Source organism: Oncorhynchus gorbuscha, linkage group LG14 (assembly GCF_021184085.1).
Source record: "Oncorhynchus gorbuscha isolate QuinsamMale2020 ecotype Even-year linkage group LG14, OgorEven_v1.0, whole genome shotgun sequence".
Taxonomy (NCBI): Eukaryota; Metazoa; Chordata; class Actinopteri; order Salmoniformes; family Salmonidae; genus Oncorhynchus; species Oncorhynchus gorbuscha.
In genome coordinates this window covers 5286321-5306982 of record NC_060186.1, presented here as the reverse complement: position 1 = coordinate 5306982, position 20662 = coordinate 5286321, and the positions used below count along the sequence as shown (strand labels likewise).

At 46.3% G+C, this 20662-nt stretch overlaps 1 protein-coding gene across 2 annotated transcripts in view; it reads right to left on the bottom strand.

Moving 5' to 3' along the window:
• kcnc2 (potassium voltage-gated channel, Shaw-related subfamily, member 2) overlaps positions 1-15270 on the bottom strand; it is a 92485-nt gene extending 77215 nt beyond the window's left edge. For both annotated transcript variants that reach the window (XM_046296815.1, XM_046296814.1), the window contains exon 1: positions 14005-15270. In XM_046296815.1, the coding sequence (XP_046152771.1) occupies positions 14005-14556 (552 nt within the window). In that variant the 5' untranslated portion in view covers positions 14557-15270. The remainder of the gene's footprint in view (positions 1-14004) is intronic.
• Positions 15271-20662: the final 5392 nt, after the last annotated feature.

Sequence of the window (20662 nt, the reverse complement as noted above, 5' to 3'; positions counted from 1 at the left end):
ACGAGGAATCTGACAGCGAGGCGGATGGCCCACCCCTGGTCACGAGGAATCTGACGGCGAGGCGGACGACCCACCCCTGGTCACGAGGAATCTGACGGCGAGGCGGATGGCCCACCCCTGGTCACGAGGAATCTGACGGCGAGGCGGATGGCCCACCCCTGGTCACGAGGAATCTGACGGCGAGGCGGATGGCCCACCCCTGGTCACGCGGAATCTGACGGCGAGGCGGATGGCCCACCCCTGGTCACGAGGAATCTGACGGCGAGGCGGATGGCCCACCCCTGGTCACGCGGAATCTGACGGCGAGGCGGATGGCCCACCCCTGGTCATGCGGAATCTGACGGCGAGGCGGACAACCCACCCCTGGTCACAGGGAATAATAGGTGAGAACTTAATTTCGTCGCCACGCCATCAAACGCCTCTGCCAACGTCTCATCGCGGCTATGACGTTTTCAATTTTCTGCCTGGCCTCCAACCGCGTCTGGAAATAAATTCTCTCTCCTCCAAGTGTTAAATGAAAGATTGGATATGCAAATCACAGGCCTGCTAAGATGGCCTTCTGCCATGAAGGGAGGAGAGGGGAGTCAGTCCCCAGAATATCCTTGCTCTAAATATGACAACTTCACTGATTCATTAGTCTGAGTTTTAAACAACATGTGAGTCTGACAATTGACTAAAGACCTCCAGAAGGCCTTTAAATCCTTACAGACAAAAGCTAACCTTAAGTATGACATACTGTCATGCGAGACACAATTAGTATTACCAGAGCTCAAACACTCCAACTTTCCCACAGTTTTAATATTCACTGACGGCCAATTGGGGGTTTTATTTGGAGAAAAAAATGTATCAGTTTTATTAATCACATTTTTAATGTGTGAGAATAAGAGTTGAGGGATGGTGCTGGAAAATGTCATGCTTAATATGCCTATAGTCCTTAGGAGGCACTTGATCTTGGTGAACAGTAGGAACATCAATAATGTAGCAGAACTCCCAGACAAATGGCATTTCTACTAAAACTAGTGTGGCCCTGTGTTAGCATCACCCACGTAGGTACCTTTACGTACACTGTATCTGCACGTGTGCACAAGAGAGTGCCTCCTGCTTCATACTTGCTTTGTTTGTGTCTGAAGCCGGGCATTTGTGGTAATGTCACATTGATGAATGGAGGCTGTTTCAGCTTTGGTAAGATCTTTGGTCAGAGGGCACTAGAATGAACAGAGGTTTTAATAGGAGACGTTTTGAGGTGCTGGAACCTGAAAGCTACCAAGTGGTTCTTCACATTCATATATTCTGGAATAAGCACCTGTGACCAACCAAGCATCGTTATTCCATCCTGACACCTCCACGTCAAAGCCTCTCCTTCACATGTGGTCCTTTAGACAGTGTGTTTTCTGTTAACTGGTAAGTGTAGTGATGTTTCTTCATGGCTTTAGGCCAAGGTGTGAGTTGATGCCGCATGCAGGAAAGGAGGGAGACAGAGAGAAATGGATGCAGCCTTGTGAAGCTCAGTACATGACAGGGCAGACGCCCTCTACTCTCTGAGGCGTGGGTTACAGGCGTGGATCAGTCACCTGTCATGGATCAGTCCTACGTCATGGATCAGTCCACCTGTCATGGATCAGTCACCTGTCATGGATCAGTCACCTGTCATGGATCAGTCCTACGTCATGGATCAGTCACCTGTCATGGATCAGTCCTACGTCATGGATCAATCACCTGTCATGGATCAGTCACCCGTCATGGATCAGTCCTACGTCATGGATCAGTCACCGGTCATGGATCGGTCCTACGTCATGGATCAGCCACCCGTCATGGATCAGTCCTACATCATGGATCAGTCAGCCACCTGTCATGGATCAGTCACCTGTCATGGATCAGTCACCTGTCATGGATCAGTCACCTGTCATGGATCAGTCCTACGTCATGGATCAGTCACCTGTCATGGATCAGTCCTACATCATGGATCAGCCACCTGTCATGGATCAGTCCTACGTCATGGATCAGTCACCTGTCATGGATCAGTCACCTGTCATGGATCAGTCCTACGTCATGGATCAGTCACCTGTCATGAATCCGCCACCTGTTATAATGTGGTTGACTACCATCATGGATCAGTCACCCGTCATGAATCAGTCCGACATCATGGATCAGTCACCTGTCATGAATCAGTCACCGGTTATAATGTGGTTGACTACCATCATGGATCAGTCACCCGTCATGGATCAGTCCTACATCATGGATCAGTCAACTGTTATAATGTGGTTGACTACCATCATGGATCAGTCACCTGTCATGGATCAGTCACCCGTCATGGATCAGTCCTACATCATGGATCAGTCACCCGTCATGGATCAGTCCTGCGTCATGGATCAGTCACCCGTCATGGATCAGTCCTACATCATGGATCAGTCCTACATCATGGATCAGTCACCCGTCATGGATCAGTCCTACATAATGGATCAGTCACCCGTCACGGATCAGTCACCCGTCATGGATCAGTGCTACGTCATGGATCAGTCACCCGTCATAGATCAGTGCTACGTCATGGATCAGTCCAACATCATGGATCAGTCCTACATCATGGATCAGTCCTACGTCATGGATCAGCCACCTGTCATGGATCAGTCACCTGTCATGGATCAGTCACCCGTCATGGATCAGTCCTACGTCATGGATCAGCCACCTGTCATGGATCAGTCACCCGTCATGGATCAGTCCTACATCATGGATCAGTCCTACATCATGGATCAGTCCTACGTCATGGATCAGCCACCTGTCATGGATCAGTCACCTGTCATGGATCAGTCACCCGTCATGGATCAGTCCTACGTCATGGATCAGCCACCTGTCATGGATCAGTCACCCGTCATGGATCAGTCCTACATCATGGATCAGTCATACATCATGGATCAGTCCTACGTCATGGATCAATCACCTGTCATGGATCAGTCCTACGTCATGGATAAGCCACCCGTCATGGATCAGTCCTACATCATGGATCAGCCACCTGTCATGGATCAGTCACCCGTCATGGATCAGTCCTACATCATGGATCAGTCCTACATCATGGATCAGTCCTACGTCATGGATCAGTCACCCGTCATGGATCAGTCCTACATCATGGATCAGTCACCTGTTATAATGTGGTTGACTACCATCATGGATCAGTCACCTGTCATGGATCAGTCACCCGTCATGGATCAGTCCTACATCATGGATCAGTCACCCGTCATGGATCAGTCCTACGTCATGGATCAGTCACCCGTCATGGATCAGTCCTACATCATGGATCAGTCCTACATCATGGATCAGTCACCCGTCATGGATCAGTCCTACATCATGGATCAGTCACCCGTCATGGATCAGTCACCCGTCATGGATCAGTGCTACGTCATGGATCAGTCACCCGTCATGGATCAGTGCTACGTCATGGATCAGTCCAACATCATGGATCAGTCCTACATCATGGATCAGTCCTACGTCATGGATCAGCCACCTGTCATGGATCAGTCACCTGTCATGGATCAGTCACCCGTCATGGATCAGTCCTACGTCATGGATCAGCCACCTGTCATGGATCAGCCACCTGTCATGGATCAGTCACCCGTCATGGATCAGTCCTACATCATGGATCAGTCCTACATCATGGATCAGTCCTACGTCATGGATCAATCACCTGTCATGGATCAGTCCTACGTCATGGATCAGCCACCCGTCATGGATCAGTCCTACATCATGGATCAGCCACCTGTCATGGATCAGTCACCCGTTATGGATCAGTGCTACGTCATGGATCAGTCACCCGTCATGGATCAGTGCTACGTCATGGATCTGTCCAACATCATGGATCAGTCCTACGTCATGGATCAGCCACCTGTCATGGATCAGTCACCTGTCATGGATCAGTCACCCGTCATGGATCAGCCCTACGTCATGGATCAGCCACCTGTCATGGATCAGTCAACCGTCATGGATCAGTCCTACATCATGGATCAGTCCTACATCATGGATCAGTCCTACGTCATGGATCAATCACCTGTCATGGATCAGTCCTACGTCATGGATCAGCCGCCAGTCATGGATCAGTCCTACATCATGGATCAGTCCTACATCATGGATCAGTTCTACGTCATGGATCAGTCCTACGTCATGGATCAGCCACCTGTCGTGGATCAGTCCTACGTCATGGATCAGTCATACGTCATGGATCAGCCACCCGTCATGGATCAGTCATACGTCATGGATCAGCCACCCGTCATGGATCAGTCCTACGTCATCGATCAGTCACCTGTCATGGATCAGTCCTACGTCATGGATCAGTCCTACGTCATGGATCAGTCACCTGTCATGGATCAGTCCTACGTCATGGATCAACCACCTGTCATGGATCAGTCCTACGTCATGGATCAGTCACACGTCATGGATCAGTCCTACATCATGGATCAGTCCTACGTCATGGATCAGTCCTACGTCATGGATCAGTCAACCGTCATGGATCAGTCCTACGTCATGGATCAGTCACCCGTCATGGATCAGTCCTACATTATGGATCAGTCCTACATCATGGATCAGTCACCAGTCATGGATCAGTCCTACGTCATGGATCAGGTCATGGATCAGTCACCCGTCATGGATCAGTCACCTATCGTGGATCAGTCACCTATCGTGGATCAGCCACCCGTCATGGATCAGTCCTACGTCATGGATCAGTCCTACATCATGGATCAATCACCTGTCATGGATCAGTCCTACGTCATGGATCAGTCCTATGTCATGGATCAGTCCTACGTCATGGATCAGTCCTACATCATGGATCAGTCCTACGTCATGGATCCGTCACCCGTCATGGATCAGTCCTACATCATGGATCAGTCACCCGTCATGGATCAGTCCTACGTCGTGGATCAGTCACCCATCATGGATCAGTCCTACGTCATGGATCAGCCACCTGTCATGGATCAGTCACCTGTCATGGATCAGTCATCCATCATGGATCAGTCCTACATCATGGATCAGTCACCCATCATGGATCAATCACCTGTAATGGATCAGTCACCCGTCATGGATCAGTGCTACATCATGGATCAGTCACCCGTCATGGATCAGTGCTACGTCATGGATCAGTCCTACATCATGGATCAGTCACCCGTCATGGATCAGTCCTACATCATGGATCAGTCACCCGTCATGGATCAGTCCTACGTCATGGATCAGTCCTACATCATGGATCAGTCACCCGTCATGGATCAGTCACCCGTCATGAATCAGTCACCCGTCATAGATCAGTGCTACATCATGGATCAGTCACCCGTCATGGATCAGTCCTACATCATGGATCAGTCCAACATCATGGATCAGTCCTACATCATGGATCAGTCCTATATCATGGATCAGTCCTACGTCATGGATCAGCCACCTGTCATGGATCAGCCACCTGTCATGGATCAGTCACCTGTCATGGATCAGCCACCTGTCATGGATCAGTCACCCGTCATGGATCAGTCCTACATCATGGATCAGTCCTGCATCATGGATCAGTCCTACGTCATGGATCAATCACCTGTCATGGATCAGTCCTACGTCATGGATCAGTCCTACATCATGGATCAGTCCTACATCATGGATCAGTCCTACGTCATGGATCAGTCACCAGTCATGGATCAGTCCTACATCATGGATCAGTCCTACATCATGGATCAGTCCTACGTCATGGATCAGTCACCCGTCATAGATCAGTCCTACGTCATGGATCAGCCACCTGTCATGGATCAGTCACCCGTCATGCATCAGTCCTACACCATGGATCTGTCACCTGTCATGGATCAGTCCTACGTCATGGATCAGTCCTACGTCATGGATCAGTCACCCGTCATGGATCAGTCCTACGTCATGGATCAGCCACCTATCATGGATCAATCACCCGTCATGGATCAGTCCTACGTCATGGATCAGCCACCTGTCATGGATCAGTCCCACGTCATGGATCAGTCACCTGTCATGGATCAGTCCTACGTCATGGATCAGCCACCTGTCATGGATCAGTCCTACGTCATGGATCAGTCACCTGTCATGGATCAGCCACCTGTCATGGATCAATCACCCGTCATGGATCAGTCCTACATCATGGATCAGCCACCTGTCATGGATCAGTCACCCGTCATGGATCAGTCCTACACCATGGATCAGTCCTACACCATGGATCAGTCCTACATCATGGATCAGTCACCCGTCATGGATCAATCCTACGTCATGGATCAGTCACCCGTCATGGATCAGTCCTACGTCATGGATCAGCCACCTGTCATGGATCAGTCACCTATCATGGATCAGTCACCTGTCATGGATCAGTCCTACGTCATGGATCAGTCACCTGTCATGGATCAGTCACCTATCATGGATCAGCCACCTGTCATGGATCAGTCACCTGTCATGGATCAATCACCTGTCATGGATCAGTCCTACGTCATGGATCAGTCACCTGTCGTGGATCAGTCCTACGTCATGGATCAGCCACCCGTCATGGATCAGTCACCTATCATGGATCAGTCCTACGTCATGGATCAGTCACCCGTCATGGATCAGTCCTACGTCATGGATCAATCACCTGCCATAATGTGGTTGACTATCATAAACAACAGTAGGAAAATGACCACTTGATGATGACGAGTCCAAAATAATAGCTCCTTAACGACATGGCTCTCCACTTTCTCTAATATTGTGAGTTATTACACTCCAAAGGAGAGGAGTGTGGGATGATTGACGGGAGAGATTAACGTGACTGGCAGTGGCTACAAACATACCCAGCGGTGTGCCGACGCCACCCACGCACAGGCAGGCATTTGCCTTTCCTCCTCTTCCAGCGTCAGGTCCATTCTGTTTACACATCAGGTTGAATTCCCTCAAAGGGCACAGCAATCAGTTTTTACCACATCACCGGGTTACCTTGCACTCCTAAACTTAGACAGAATAAGCCTATAGGTGCTTGTAATGGCAGAACAGGCCTATAGAAAGGCACAACGGGCATATTATGTGCCAGCATTGACACAGGCAAGCTCTCTCTCACACACCTGTAGCAGTGACAATTCACCACAGAAAGAAGCAGACTAACAAAACCTCCTTCATCCACCTAGCTGCTCAGACGATCTTATAGGAGACAATATTAAAAATGCATGCATAAAGATGACGGCCCTATTGGCACTCAAAAACATTTAATACCTTTTTTGCATCCAATATGCAAGTACATAAACAGTTATGGAGCAGTGGTGAGGGGGAGTCATATTTGAGCGGATTCCTGAAATCAAATGGTTTCATGGAGCAGGCAGCTCTGAATGAAAACAGGAAGAGAGCGAGCATGTTGCCATGACAACAGGCTGAGCGAGCACAAGCCTGGGCCAGGGTCGGAAGCATCTCCAGGCGCGCGGCGGGCGGGCGGGCGGTAGCGGCAACCCAGACGGTGTGGGTTTAACCTCTTAAGTGGCGGGAAGCAAAGCGTCAGTCTCTGATGGGATCATGGGAAATGAGAGAAAGCGTAGGAAAGAGTCAGAACCTGGGCGTAGGGGGACCTCCGCCTCGAGTCACTGTATGCAAGCACAAACAACATGATAATGGTAATGAGTTGTTTTACCACCCCAATCCTGCCACGGCCAACTACAGAGATACAAGGATAGACAAACAAACTGATTAGCAGCACAGGAGAACACACAAACACAACTGGGGAGAGGCTGCTCAGCGTGGGGAGAACAGTATGGATTCATTGATCTGTAGGACACACACACACACACAACTGCTGTTGTTATCAGCTAGCATAAGCATTCACAGATGGAGGAGCACATTGACATTCGGAAGCCTGCTATGTGACGTCAGCAGGGGGGATGTGAAGGAGCTAATTCTAAGGGTTTTCCACCAATCAGTAATCGGTTCCCAGCACTACCAGAATTCTCTGGGCATTCTAAGGCCAGTTCTAGCTCCTATTCCATGAGAGAGTTTCAATGAACTCTGGGCAAATAGACACTAGAACACATCTGTAGAATGATGTCAGAAATGGAGAAACTCGAGTCATATGGAGCTGTAGCTCTTGCACCTTCACATACTGTGCAAACTCATGGTGTGCATCTCAAATGGCACCAAGTTCTCTACATACAGGGAATAGGGTGCCAAGGAATAGGTTGCTGTTTGGGACGCAGCCATATACATTTGAATTGTATTGGTCACATACAGATGTTATTGTGGGTGTAGCGAAATGCTTGTAATATCCATACACACGTATCATCATCATAATCACCACCGCAACTACTGTTGTCATTGTCACCATTATAACCATGCACCACACTGCCCTGTAAACAGAAGCAGCATTGTTCAAAACACATTATCCTCCCTACAGCAAATCCCAGACTGAGATCCTGACTGTGGTGTTGTGGTCTTCCTGTCTGTTTTAGCAGAGGTCCAAGTTGAGGGGCAAGGAGGTTGTCAAAGTTTAGGGGCACGGAAGAGGTCAAAGTTGAGGAGCACGGAGGAGGTCAAAGTTGAAGGGCAGGGAAGAGGTCAAAGTTGAAGAGCACGGAGGAGGTCAAAGTTGAAGGGCAGGGAAGAGGTCAAAGTTGAAGAGCACGGAGGAGGTCAAAGTTGATGGGCAGGGAAGAGGTCAAAGTTGAAGAGCACGGAGGAGGTCAAAGTTGAAGAGCATGGAGGAGGTCAAAGTCGAGGGGCACGGAAGAAGTCAAAGTTGAGGGACACGGCAGAGGTCAAAGTTGAGGGGCACGGAAGACTCTAGATTGCGTAGAGAGAACTCACAAAATGACTACCCTAAATGGCAACACCAGTGTTAATTAAAACAACTGTAGATAACTTCTCAAGCTTTAACATTTAAATGTGACCGGAAAAAAGCCAGGATAGGGGACAGGGCCTGTGTTCTGGGACCTGTCCTTGCTTTCATCCGTCATTGCTGAAAGGCATGTGAGATGTGGGGATTTGGTCCCTCCGTTAAGTGTTTGCTGTAGACATGCTCTCTTGTCTTGGTGCTAGTCAGTTCTGGTAGGAAAAGACAAGTGCATTTTTCACTGTCTGATCCGTGCGACTAATTTAAGATAATGCCCACTGGCATCAGTCGTTCTCTGGTATAACAGTGACTGAGGGGAAGGCGGTGGTGGCTGGAGTTGCAGCAACGCCAACCAGCCATCTAATTTACATGGGAATAAGTCTTCATTATTATACTTTAACACCCTGTCAAGGGAGGATTAGGAGCCTGGGGGTTCTCTAGCACACGCAGTCTGGGGAGGTGAGAGATCTCAGCCTCGCAGCGCTCAGGGGAGAAGTGAAGCCCAGGAGCACAGGAATAACATGAGAGAGGGGCTTAGGCATCAAAGTGAAGCAGTCAGGCAGCCTCCTCCACCACACTGAGACATGAGATTACCACGAGCATCATCAGAGGAGCATGGGGGAGCGAACTCTATGAACGCAATTACAGAAATACTGTAGTTGAAGGCTGAGTGGGGGCTTTGTTTCTAATTTCTTATCTGTGTCACTCCGTTCTGGCTCCTGAAGAGTGAGAGAGAGAGAGAGAGAGAGAGAGAGAGAGAGAGAGAGAGAGAGAGAGAGAGAGAGAGAGAGAGAGAGAGAGAGAGAGAGAGAGAGAGAGAGAGAGAGAGAGAGCGTGTGAGGTTATCTTCATAACCCCTCCCACTAACAGTTCGCTAGGTATTGACTGACTAACTGGAAGAAGGCGACAACGCCTCCATTCCTTCCTCCTTGCCACAACCTTAAAAATGTAGATTGCTGGCAGACAGAGCTTCGGATTAGACGGTTGGGGAAATAATGAATTATTGACTGAATCAATGGTCCAGACGTTTTATCGCCTGGTGTGGTGCTCTCTATACTCCTGGTGTGGTGCTCTCTATACTCCTGGTGTGGTGCTCTCTATACTCCTGGTGTGATGCTCTCTATACTCCTGGTGTGATGCTCTCTATACTCCTGGTGTGATACTCTCTATACTCCTGGTGTGGTGCTCTCTAGATACTCCTGGTGTGGTGCTCTCTATACTCCTGGTGTGGTGCTCTCTATACTCCTGGTGTGGTGCTCTCTATACTCCTGGTGTGGTGCTCTCTATACTCCTGGTGTGGTGCTCTCTATACTCCTGGTGTGGTGCTCTCTATACTCCTGGTGTGGTGCTCTCTATACTCCTGGTGTGATGCTCTCTAGATACTCCTGGTGTGGTGCTCTCTAGATACTCCTGGTGTGGTGCTCTCTATACTCCTGGTGTGGTGCTCTCTATACTCCTTGTGTGATGCTCTCTATACTCCTGGTGTGGTGCTCTCTATACTCCCGGTGTGGTGCTCTCTATACTCCTGGTGTGGTGCTCTCTATACTCCTGGTGTGATGCTCTCTATACTCCTGGTGTGGTGCTCTCTATACTCCTGGTGTGGTGCTCTCTATACTCCTGATGTGATGCTCTCTATACTCCTGGTGTGGTGCTTTGCCAACAAAGGGTATATAACAAAGTATTGAGATAAACTTTTGTTATTGACCAAATACTTATTTTCCACCAGAATTTGCAAATTAATTAATTTAAAATCCTACAAGGTGATTTTGGGGATTTTTTTCTCATTTTGTCTGTCATAGTTGAAGTGTACCTAAGATGAAAATTACAGGCCTCTCTCATCTTTTTAAGTGGGAGAACTTGCACAATTGGTGGCTGACTAAATACTTTTTGCCCCACTGTAAAGTGGATGTGTGCAGGGTCAGTGCAAGATAGAGTCAGTACAGACAGTTCGGGTAACATTAATTGTAGTCTGGCTATTTAGCAGTCTTATGGCTTGGGGTAGAATCTGTCTCTGAGCTTGTTGGTCTGAGAGCAGATGCTTCGATACCATTTTCCGGTCAGCACCACCCTTTGTAGCGCTTTGCTGTCAAGGGAGGTGATATGGCCAGACCAAGTGGTGATGCAGCCAGTCAAGATGCTCTCAATGGTGCCGCTGTAGAACTTTTTGAGGATCTGAGGGCCCATGCCAAATCTTTTCAGCCTCCTGAGGAGGAAGAGGCACTGCTGTGCCCTCTTCACAACTGTGCGGGTGTGTGTGGACCATTTGAAGTCATTAGTGATGTGGACACCAAAGAACTTGAAGCTCTCGACCCGGTCCACAAAAGCCCTGTCAATGTGGATGGGAGTGTGCTCTCCCCTCTTTCTCCTATAGTCCACAATCAGCTCCTTGGTCTTACTAACGTTGAGGGAGAGATTGTTATCCTGGCACCACACTGCTAAGTCTCTGACCTCCTCCCTGTAGGCTGACTCATGATGATGGTGTTGAAGTCATGCACGGCCACACAGTCGTGGGTGAACAGGGAGTACATGAGGGGAAAAAGCACACACCCCTGAGGGGCCTCGTGTTGAGGGTCAGCGTGGCAGAGATGTTGTTGCCTACTCCTCACCACCTGGGGCAGGCCCGTCAGGTTGTCCAGGATCTAGTTGCAGAGGGAGGGGTTCCGTCCCAGGGGCCCAAGCTTGGTGATGAGCTTGGAGGGGACTATTATGTTGAACACTGAGCTATAGTCTATGAACAGCAATCTCACATAGTTATTTCCCCTCTTGCCCAGGTGGGAGAGGGCAGTGTGAAGTGCAATTGAGATTGTGTCATCTGTGGATCTGTTGGGACGGTATGTGAATTGGAGTGGGTCTAAGGTGTCTGGGATGATGATGTTGATGTGTGACATGACCAGCCTTTCAAAGCACTTCATAATTACATATGTGAGTGCTACAGGGCAATAGTCACTTAGGCAGGATACCTTGGAGCTCTTGGGAACAAAGTGGTCAATTAAAATGATGTTGGGATTACAGACTGGGACAAGGAGAGATTGAAAATGTCTGTGAAGACACCTGCCAGCTGGTCTGCGTATGCTTTGAGAACACACCCTGGTATTCCGTCTGGCCTGGCGGCCTTATGATTGTTAACCCGTTTTAACGTTTTGCTCACATCGGCCATGGAAAGCCAGATCACACAGTCATATGGAAAAACAGGGGCTTTCACGCAAGGCACAGTGTTAAATTCCTCGAAGCGAGCATAAAAGGCCTTTAGCTTGTTTGGGAGTTCTGTATCGCTGGACAGCTCATGGCAGGGTTTCCGTTTGTAATCTGTTATCGTCTGCAAACACTACCACATACAACGAACGTCGTAGCTGGTGAATTAGGATTACACCTTCCTGCTATATTGTCTATTTGCATGTTTGATGTCTCTTGTCAAGACGTCGTAGCGGGATTTATTGCATGAGTCCATGTCCATGTCCCATTCATTGTAAGCGGGAGTGGTAGTCTTTAGCCCATCGTGGATCTAGGATCAGTTGTGCCTTTTAGATCATCATGGAAAATGATGACATGGGCAGTGGGGATCTGATACTAGATCAGCACTCCTACTCTGAGTGACAAGCTTTGTGGATACGGGCCCTGGCTTCATTATTCTATTAGCCCAAGACAGCCCTGTCTGTTTCAAGGCACCATCAACAGCACAATCTCCCCAGGGAGATGCTATTAATGGGCCTCCTACTAGTGAGAGATGAGCTGGATATAAACAAGGCCATTTAGGCAGGAGGGAGATGAGACAGGAGGTCATTTTAGACTCTGTAAATGATGGGGTATACATTGTGACATGACAGTGGCCAGGAGCCTCCGGAGCGCTGACTCCACAGCCAGTCGGCCAATGAAATGGTTATTTACTGCCTATTGAGCAAAACAACTGCATGCCAGTAAACATTAGTCCTTCACTGGTCATGTGAGCATACAGTTGGCATGGATAAGGTAGGTAGATATGTCGGAGGCTCACCCTAACATTTCAGTAAGAGAAGACACGTTTGCCAGGTGTACAATGAACAAATGATTGACAGCAACCTATAGAATTCGACTTAAAACAACAACAAATAAATGATAGATAACCAAGTATGCAAAAGAGAATTGTAAGTTACAATTAGTCTAATGTCCTCTGCGATACGTAAATATTCTGAAATACTTTCTCACACAGGTTATTAATATGCGGGGCACATCTCACTCCAACGTGTAAAATTGCCCATGAGCATTTCAATCAAAAGCAATCAATTCAAGGTCATGTTTTAGTGTTTACATTGTTGCACTGATCGAATTTAGGCTCATGTCGTGAGTTATTGCTGTAAACATTTCAAATTAATTGATATGTTAAACTTATATTTTGAAATGAATTAATAATTTTAAATAAATAACCGCCCGAAACTTGTTCGTAAACGTAGGCTTAAGGCCAAATACGTAATGTTTCTGGTATAGGATTGCAGATAAATGGTACAATTTGGGAATATGGCGGTGTGGCTAACCACAGGTTTTACATTAGCCTATTTCTGTTGAGCGATGGACCATTCCATCACCCATCTATTATATGGCATGCTCAATATCAAACAAACCCAAACGACAGAAGAAAAAAACGAATTTGGTGGTATCAGAAAAAAAAACAGTAATCTAATTCGTGAAATATTTCTACTTGATTCTCAGGTAGTGGGTTCGATTCCCGGGACCACCCATACGTAGAATGTATGCACACATGACTGTAAGTCGCTTTGGATAAAAGCGTCTGCTAAATGGCATATATTATTATTATTATTATTATCATGGATAGGTAGTGTAGCTTAACTTAAATATGTATTTACGCACCACAAGTATAGCGCATTGATATGTTTAAATGCATACTTGTGTATGACATAAAGAGGAAAAATGTCGAGTTTAATTATTTGAACTATATTCAAGTTTAAAAGGTCATTATGAAAGCAGTCGTGGGGAAATCATCTTTGACACTGACATGTGAATAAGCAGACAACCTACGTCCCTTACAACGAATTTAAAATGTTAATAATGTATGTTATATTTGTGTAATAATTGTTATTTTATTAGAAGGAATTGATGTCTAATGTAATGACACTTTTCTGTGCACAGAAGGAATCGGGGGAACTTGTTGTGCATGGACTGTTATGTGAGCTCTCCACACCAGCGCGCGCTCTTACCCTGGCGGCTCTGGAAGAATAGGGATCCTCAAATAGATTCCAAATCACAGGTCGCCACTTTTTCCAGCGGCTGATATTAGGATCAACCACGTCCTCAATGCCGAGTCTTTTCCCCGTCTCTTCGTCGTCGTCTCCATTGTCAACGTTTATGTCGAACACATCGAGCGCCTCCTCGGCGTCCCTGTGTTGGCGATAGGTCATCCAGCAGCAAGGCTCCACGTCCGTCTCATCGATTCCCCAGAAGGACAGCTCTTCCTCGAACAGCGGACCACAAACATCTGCTGGGCAATGGAGTTTCCCGGTTCGATAGTAGTTAAGGACATAAGCGAATACCCCTGGGTGGCGGTCAAAAAAGTATTCGTTGTTCCGCGTGTTGTACTCTATGAAGCCGGGGACTTGTTGCAGCTGATCCAAAACGGACTCGATGTCAGAATCGGAGGCAAGAAGGGCCAGCCGAGTCCCCGGCAGTGTCCTCAGCGTGTTCTTGTACGTCTCGTGCCTGGTTCCCCCAACGTTGAGGATTATCCTCTCGTTGTCGTCGAACTTACCCATCGCTCTGTATAAGACATGACTTGGTAAATAAGGTATATCGAGTGCAGTCCAGAGTAACAGCGGGCACGGTGCTGTACACACCCAGTTGGGTTAGAAAATCTCACGAAAACCCTTTTGGATTCAGCTGAGAACAGCCACTCCAGATTCAGCCTGGAGCTCTCATTACGCTTGGTGAAGGTGCTTTACCAATCGTTGTTGGTGATTTGGAAGAGAGGATTCTTATCGCTTGTCAGACTCCCTCTAGTTCCTCCTTATGCGAAGGATCTGTCAGCCAGTAGCTCCAAGCACAGGCAGCGCTGGTGATGTGTGCCTTGGGGGTGTCTTGACTCTCTTCTCCGCTCCACACTTGGACAGGTGAAGTCAAACGAAACCATTCCAATTATTGATTTGTAACCTTGAGCTCTGTGCCCTTTTCGTTAAAGTCATGACAATGCCGTGGTGAATAGCAAGTAAGCAAACCTGGATATGGTTCTCTCCGAAATCTTTGAGTCTTTGACGAGAAACGACGTCAAGGGCACACCCTCTCGCTTTCTGCACACAGGTTGTCTGTTGCTATAGTGTGTGTGTGCGTCCGTGTTACTAGCGATCCTCTCACACGTGCTCATGTTGCTATGTAGCAACGATCACCTCATTACATTTGGATTGGCAATCAAAATAGTTTAAATCTATGCCAACGAATATCTAGTGCAACTTTTTTCAGCTTTTATGATTCGCCGAAATAAGATGTTGAACGTGAGTGTTCTCAACAGGTCAGATTGCTTGACTGAGAAACATGTCTCATGTGGATCCCGTTCTATTTCCATCACAGAGTGTGGTCCTACATTTTATAGTGCAATTATTTATAGGAATGATCTTCGATCTAGTTTCACACTGACGCGAGATGCGCTTTCAAAGTGAGGGAGCTGTCCTTTCAGCACCTTACGTCTGTGACATCAGCAACCGCAGGAAAACAGTTCAACTTTGTTGGGTTCTATTTCAACACGTTGATTTAGCTTACATGGCACGCTGAGTGGTTTAATTCGAGCAACATAGGCTATCAATTACATTCTCATAATAACTCGTGATTCGGACCAGTTGCCAAGAGCAGAACAGAACTGGTCAGGTCAGTGTGTCTCTCTCTCTGGTTAATGAATAGATCGGCAACAATACACTCTTAGAAAAAAAGGTTCTGGATTTAACCATCATTTTTTATTTTGGTTCCAAATAGAACCCAATATGGAAGCCTATATGGAACGCAATGGTTCTATATGGAACCATTTTCGGTTCTATACAGAACCTTAAGTGTTGCCATATAAGAAGCAAGCATAGAACCCTTTTTGGAGTAACATAACTCCTATGTACTAACGCAATAGCTATAGGCCTATACGCTACTAAAGTACTGGGAATTAGCCAATGCGGAAAATAAACAAAATAAAGACATCGTGAAATCAAGGCACTCAAGCCTAAAATGTGACATCTCTTTGAATGTCTACACTTGGTTGGGTGGAACTAGAGAGCGAGTCTCATTTGATGTGCTCAGCGCAGCTCAATCAACGCGACGAGGCCTTGAGAAGAGGATAGCTATAATTATGCGCATCATATTCCCCGATGTACGTGCAGTAAAAACGTGCCACGCTCTGATTGAACAGTAATGAAAACTCATTTCTCATCTACAAAGGGGGAAAACTCCACTCCCATTCAAAGTGTAGATGTTTTAAAAATGTTAGATTACAATTTACAAATCGTAGCCAATGAGAAGAGTAGGCTATAGCCTACATATACAATTGGGCTGTAAATAGGAAAGGAGCCGCAGGGTAGCCTAGTGGTTAGAGCGTTGGACTAGTAACCGGAAGGTTGCAAGTTCAAATCCCCAAGCTGACAAGGTACACATCTTTCGTTCTGCCCCTGAACAGGCAGTTAACCCACTGTTCTTAACTGACTTGCCTAGTTAAAAAAGTTTTTTTTTAAAGGAGAAAAAAGAACTAGGCTTTTTCTCAAAATGGAGCCTCAATCTGTGAGATGGCTCTGATCAGAGCAGTTTAACCATCTGTTTCATTGGCGTTTTGTTTAGTACTATTGGGAGCCATTAATCATGCAACATTATGGCCCTCAGTACATGTGGACTGAAAAGCTCTTTCCCAATAATCAGCTCACTGGGCACAGATGCCAATTCAATGTCTAATCCATATGTTGGTTCAATGTCATTTCATTGAAATGACATGGAAACAACGTTGATTCAACCAGTGTGCCCAGCGGGAGGTATACTTCCACATGACCAATACAAGAACCAAAACAACCAGCAGCACCTATCTATTTCCCCCTCTCCCACAGCTCTTTGCTAAAAATAGAACAGCCAGACTGCCAGAGAGCTGATCTTTATCGGGAAGTGAAGGGTAAAAAATAAGTTTCAGAGAGCCAAGGTGGTTCCTAGGCTGCCCATATGAGCCATGGAGATCTGCATGTCCATTTGTCCAGGAGGGTTCTTGCAGCCTGGGTTTGAATGCATTTGGGTTCAAGTGCAAGTTCAATTTTTACACAATAATTGTTTCATATTTTAAGCCATAGTCTACCCCAGAGGCACATTTAGATGCAGAAAGCACAATGTCCAAACTCTTTAAATATATGTCTCTGGTCTACCCACCCTCTCTGTCGAGTTGGCCTAATAACTATATCACGGATATAGGTAGAGTCTACCCACCCTCTATGTCTAGTAGGCCTAATAACTATATCACGGATATAGGTAGAGTCTACCCACCCTCTATGTCTAGTAGGCCTAATAACTATATCACGGATATAGGTAGAGTCTACCCACCCTCTATGTCTAGTAGGCCTAATAACTATATCACGGATATAGGTAGAGTCTACCCACCCTCTCTGTCTAGTAGGCCTAATAACTATATCACGGATATAGGTAGAGTCTACCCACCCTCTCTGTCTAGTAGGCCTAATAACTATATCACGGATATAGGTAGAGTCTACCCACCCTCTCTGTCTAGTAGGCCTAATAACTATATCACGGATATAGGTAGAGTCTACCCACCCTCTCTGTCTAGTAGGCCTAATAACTATATCACGGATATAGGTAGAGTCTACCCACCCTCTCTGTCTAGTAGGCCTAATAACTATATCACGGATATAGGTAGAGTCTACCCACCCTCTCTGTCTAGTAGGCCTAATAACTATATCACGGATATAGGTAGAGTCTACCCACCCTCTCTGTCTAGTAGGCCTAATAACTATATCACGGATATAGTTCATCTGAATCAACTAGAACTTAAGCAGATAATATAGACAATATAATGAAAATCTTTCAGAAAGATGACATTTTCATAAAACTAGGAGGGGGTTCGTATGAGTAGAGACATTTCCTAAAAATACCCTTCAACTAGCTTAACTTAATGGCTGATGTTTGACCTTCCATTGTGTGGTAATCACAGCTTATTTTACACAGTTCAGACAAATGAATCTTTTCGGGGCAAATCGACTAAGACAAATTCAAATGGCACTAGTCTGAATGTGTCAAATCAGGCCTGATACAAAAACAGAACAGATAGCAGCACTTGGATAACAATTAACATTTGTCAAGGAGCTATGGCAACAAGATACTTTCTTCAAGAGCAAGGAGCCATAGTATTGTAGCGAATGGCGGGGCAGGGAAGTGAACCCGGGTCGCTGGCGTGAAAAGCAAACACTCATTGCGCCAAAAGGGTTAAGCCACTTGGTGGGAATTATGACATAGCTCATATATAGCGAGGATCGCTACACTGCCCCCTCCGAAAGGGAAGGCACCTCCCCGTGCTTCGACTGCTCAGCCTCCTCACACATCCGGGCTGTGCTCTCCGATTGCTTCAAAGCCGCCATCCCACTTCTGACACCAGCATAGCAAACTGCAGGGTATGGAAGCTGGCTTGAAAGGTCGATGGCTTGAAAGGCAAACACCATACACATCGCGCTGACAGGGTTAAAACACTTGATGGGAATTGTAACATGGCTCACGTCCAGCATAAGGACCACTACTATGTTTTGTTCACTGTAAGCTACTCCCATTTGACCAAATACATTATTATAGTCAGGAAACTAAAAGGTTTTCATGGATATTAGCCTAATCAAAAAAAATGAATTTTGTTCAAAAGAGTTTGACAAGTTTGGCTCTGAGGATGATAATGAAAGATAATTGGTTACAATTGTGATAGAGAAGGCTGTTAAGAAGAGATTCATTCTATACAAAGTCCTGAGAGCTTGCTGAATCGGCAAAGCCTTGCCAACATGAAGCCTTTTCAAACATCAGCTAACACTTTCACAGAACTATGAGAAAGTGACCTTGTGAAGGCTGAGATGCAGTGTTCCTGAACACACACACAAACACACAACCTCCTTGCCTTCATTTCAGCATGAACGTCTTGTGCCGTCCTGTTCGGCCTATCCTAATTTTATCCCAGATCATGAGCTCTCTCTGCTCTCCCTCTCTCCCAGTAGACTAGCTTGCTGACATTTAAGATGCCCAATGAACAAGCATCTACAATTCTCTGTTCGTCCTCCACGATAAAGGTGGAGAGAGGACACAAAGAATCAAGGAAAGACTACATTGCAAACTTGTCCAAGACAAGACCCTGGCAGACAATGGGTGTCTTTAGACCACACAGAGCTTCAGCAAACACCATGTGCTGCTTTCCAAGGTACAGATGAAGCCTTGTCCTGGACTAAAAAACATGGTCAATTGAGAATCTCCATGAAAAATGGATTAGTCCAGGACTAGGCTTGATCGGTGTCTGGGAAACCAGCCCTTTGAGAAACGTGCAGGGCTTTACTCAGTCTCAGGGGTCCTAGACTACAGGTTTAGTGTAAATTGGCAGACAAAGGAATAACGATTAAAAGTTGTGTACCCACAGGACCACTGATCGTCAGGCTAAACAATTGGTGTCTGTTGTCTATGCCTCCAATTAATATGGGAGCAACCGTACCTAAACAGATAGTTGACTCAAAATGAATCAACATCTAATTTGTGCTCTGTATCTACTGAAAGTGCTCCATAGCAGCCCCCACCCGTAGCACGCGCTCCAGCAGGTATATCTCACTGGCCACCCCCAAAGCCAATTCTTCCTTTGGCCACCTCTCATTACAGTTCTCTACTGCCAATGACTGGAACAAACTGCAAATATCACTAAAGCTGTATACTCTTACCTCCCTCACTAGCTTTAAGCACCAGCTGTCAGAGCAGCTCACAGATCACTGCACCTGTACATAGCCCATCTGTAAATAGCCCATCCAATCTACCTCATCCCCATACTGTAATTATTTATTTATCTTTCTCTTTTGCACCCCAGTATCTCTACTTGCACATTCATCTTCTGCACATCTACCATTCCAGTGTTTAATTGGTATATTGTAATTACTTTGCCACCATGGCCTATTTATTGCCTTTATCTCCCTTATCTTACCTCATTTGCACATGCTGTATATAGACTTTTTCTGCTGTATTATTGATTGTATGTTTGTTTATTCCATGTGTAACTCTGTGTTGTTGTTTGTGTATAACTGCTTGGCTTTATCTTGGCCAGGTCGCAGTTGTAAATGAGAACTTGTTCTCAACTAGCCTACCTGGTTAAAAAAAGGTGAAATAAAATAAAATGAAAATAAATCTTGAAAACTTGACTACTGACATGCAAGACTGTTTGGGATCATATTAACAGTGGACTATTAAACAAACAAATACTAAGACAGTTTGAGTGAACCATCACAATAAACTTCTGGACACAACCCAAATTAGTAAAGGTTTTGGTATAGTTTGCTTCCGTTTGGTGACATAGCCTATCTTCTGCCACTATTAGGCTGAGTTTACACAGGCAGCCCAATTCAGATATTTTGCATATCTGATACCTATTTGAACTTCTCCTTAATGTGTAAACAGCAGCAACAGAAAAAACACATGGAATCTGATCTTTTGACTTCCGATTTATAGCACCAATCCTGATACAAACCCCATCCTCCATATGCGACCTCTGTCTAGAAGCTCAGATCAGATGTTTTTGCTCTGAAGTGTTCTTTTGTGTGTGTTTTTTGCACAGTACCTTCTGTTACCATGACAACCACCCCAACATGTAAAAGGAACATTGCATCAGTGTGCTGG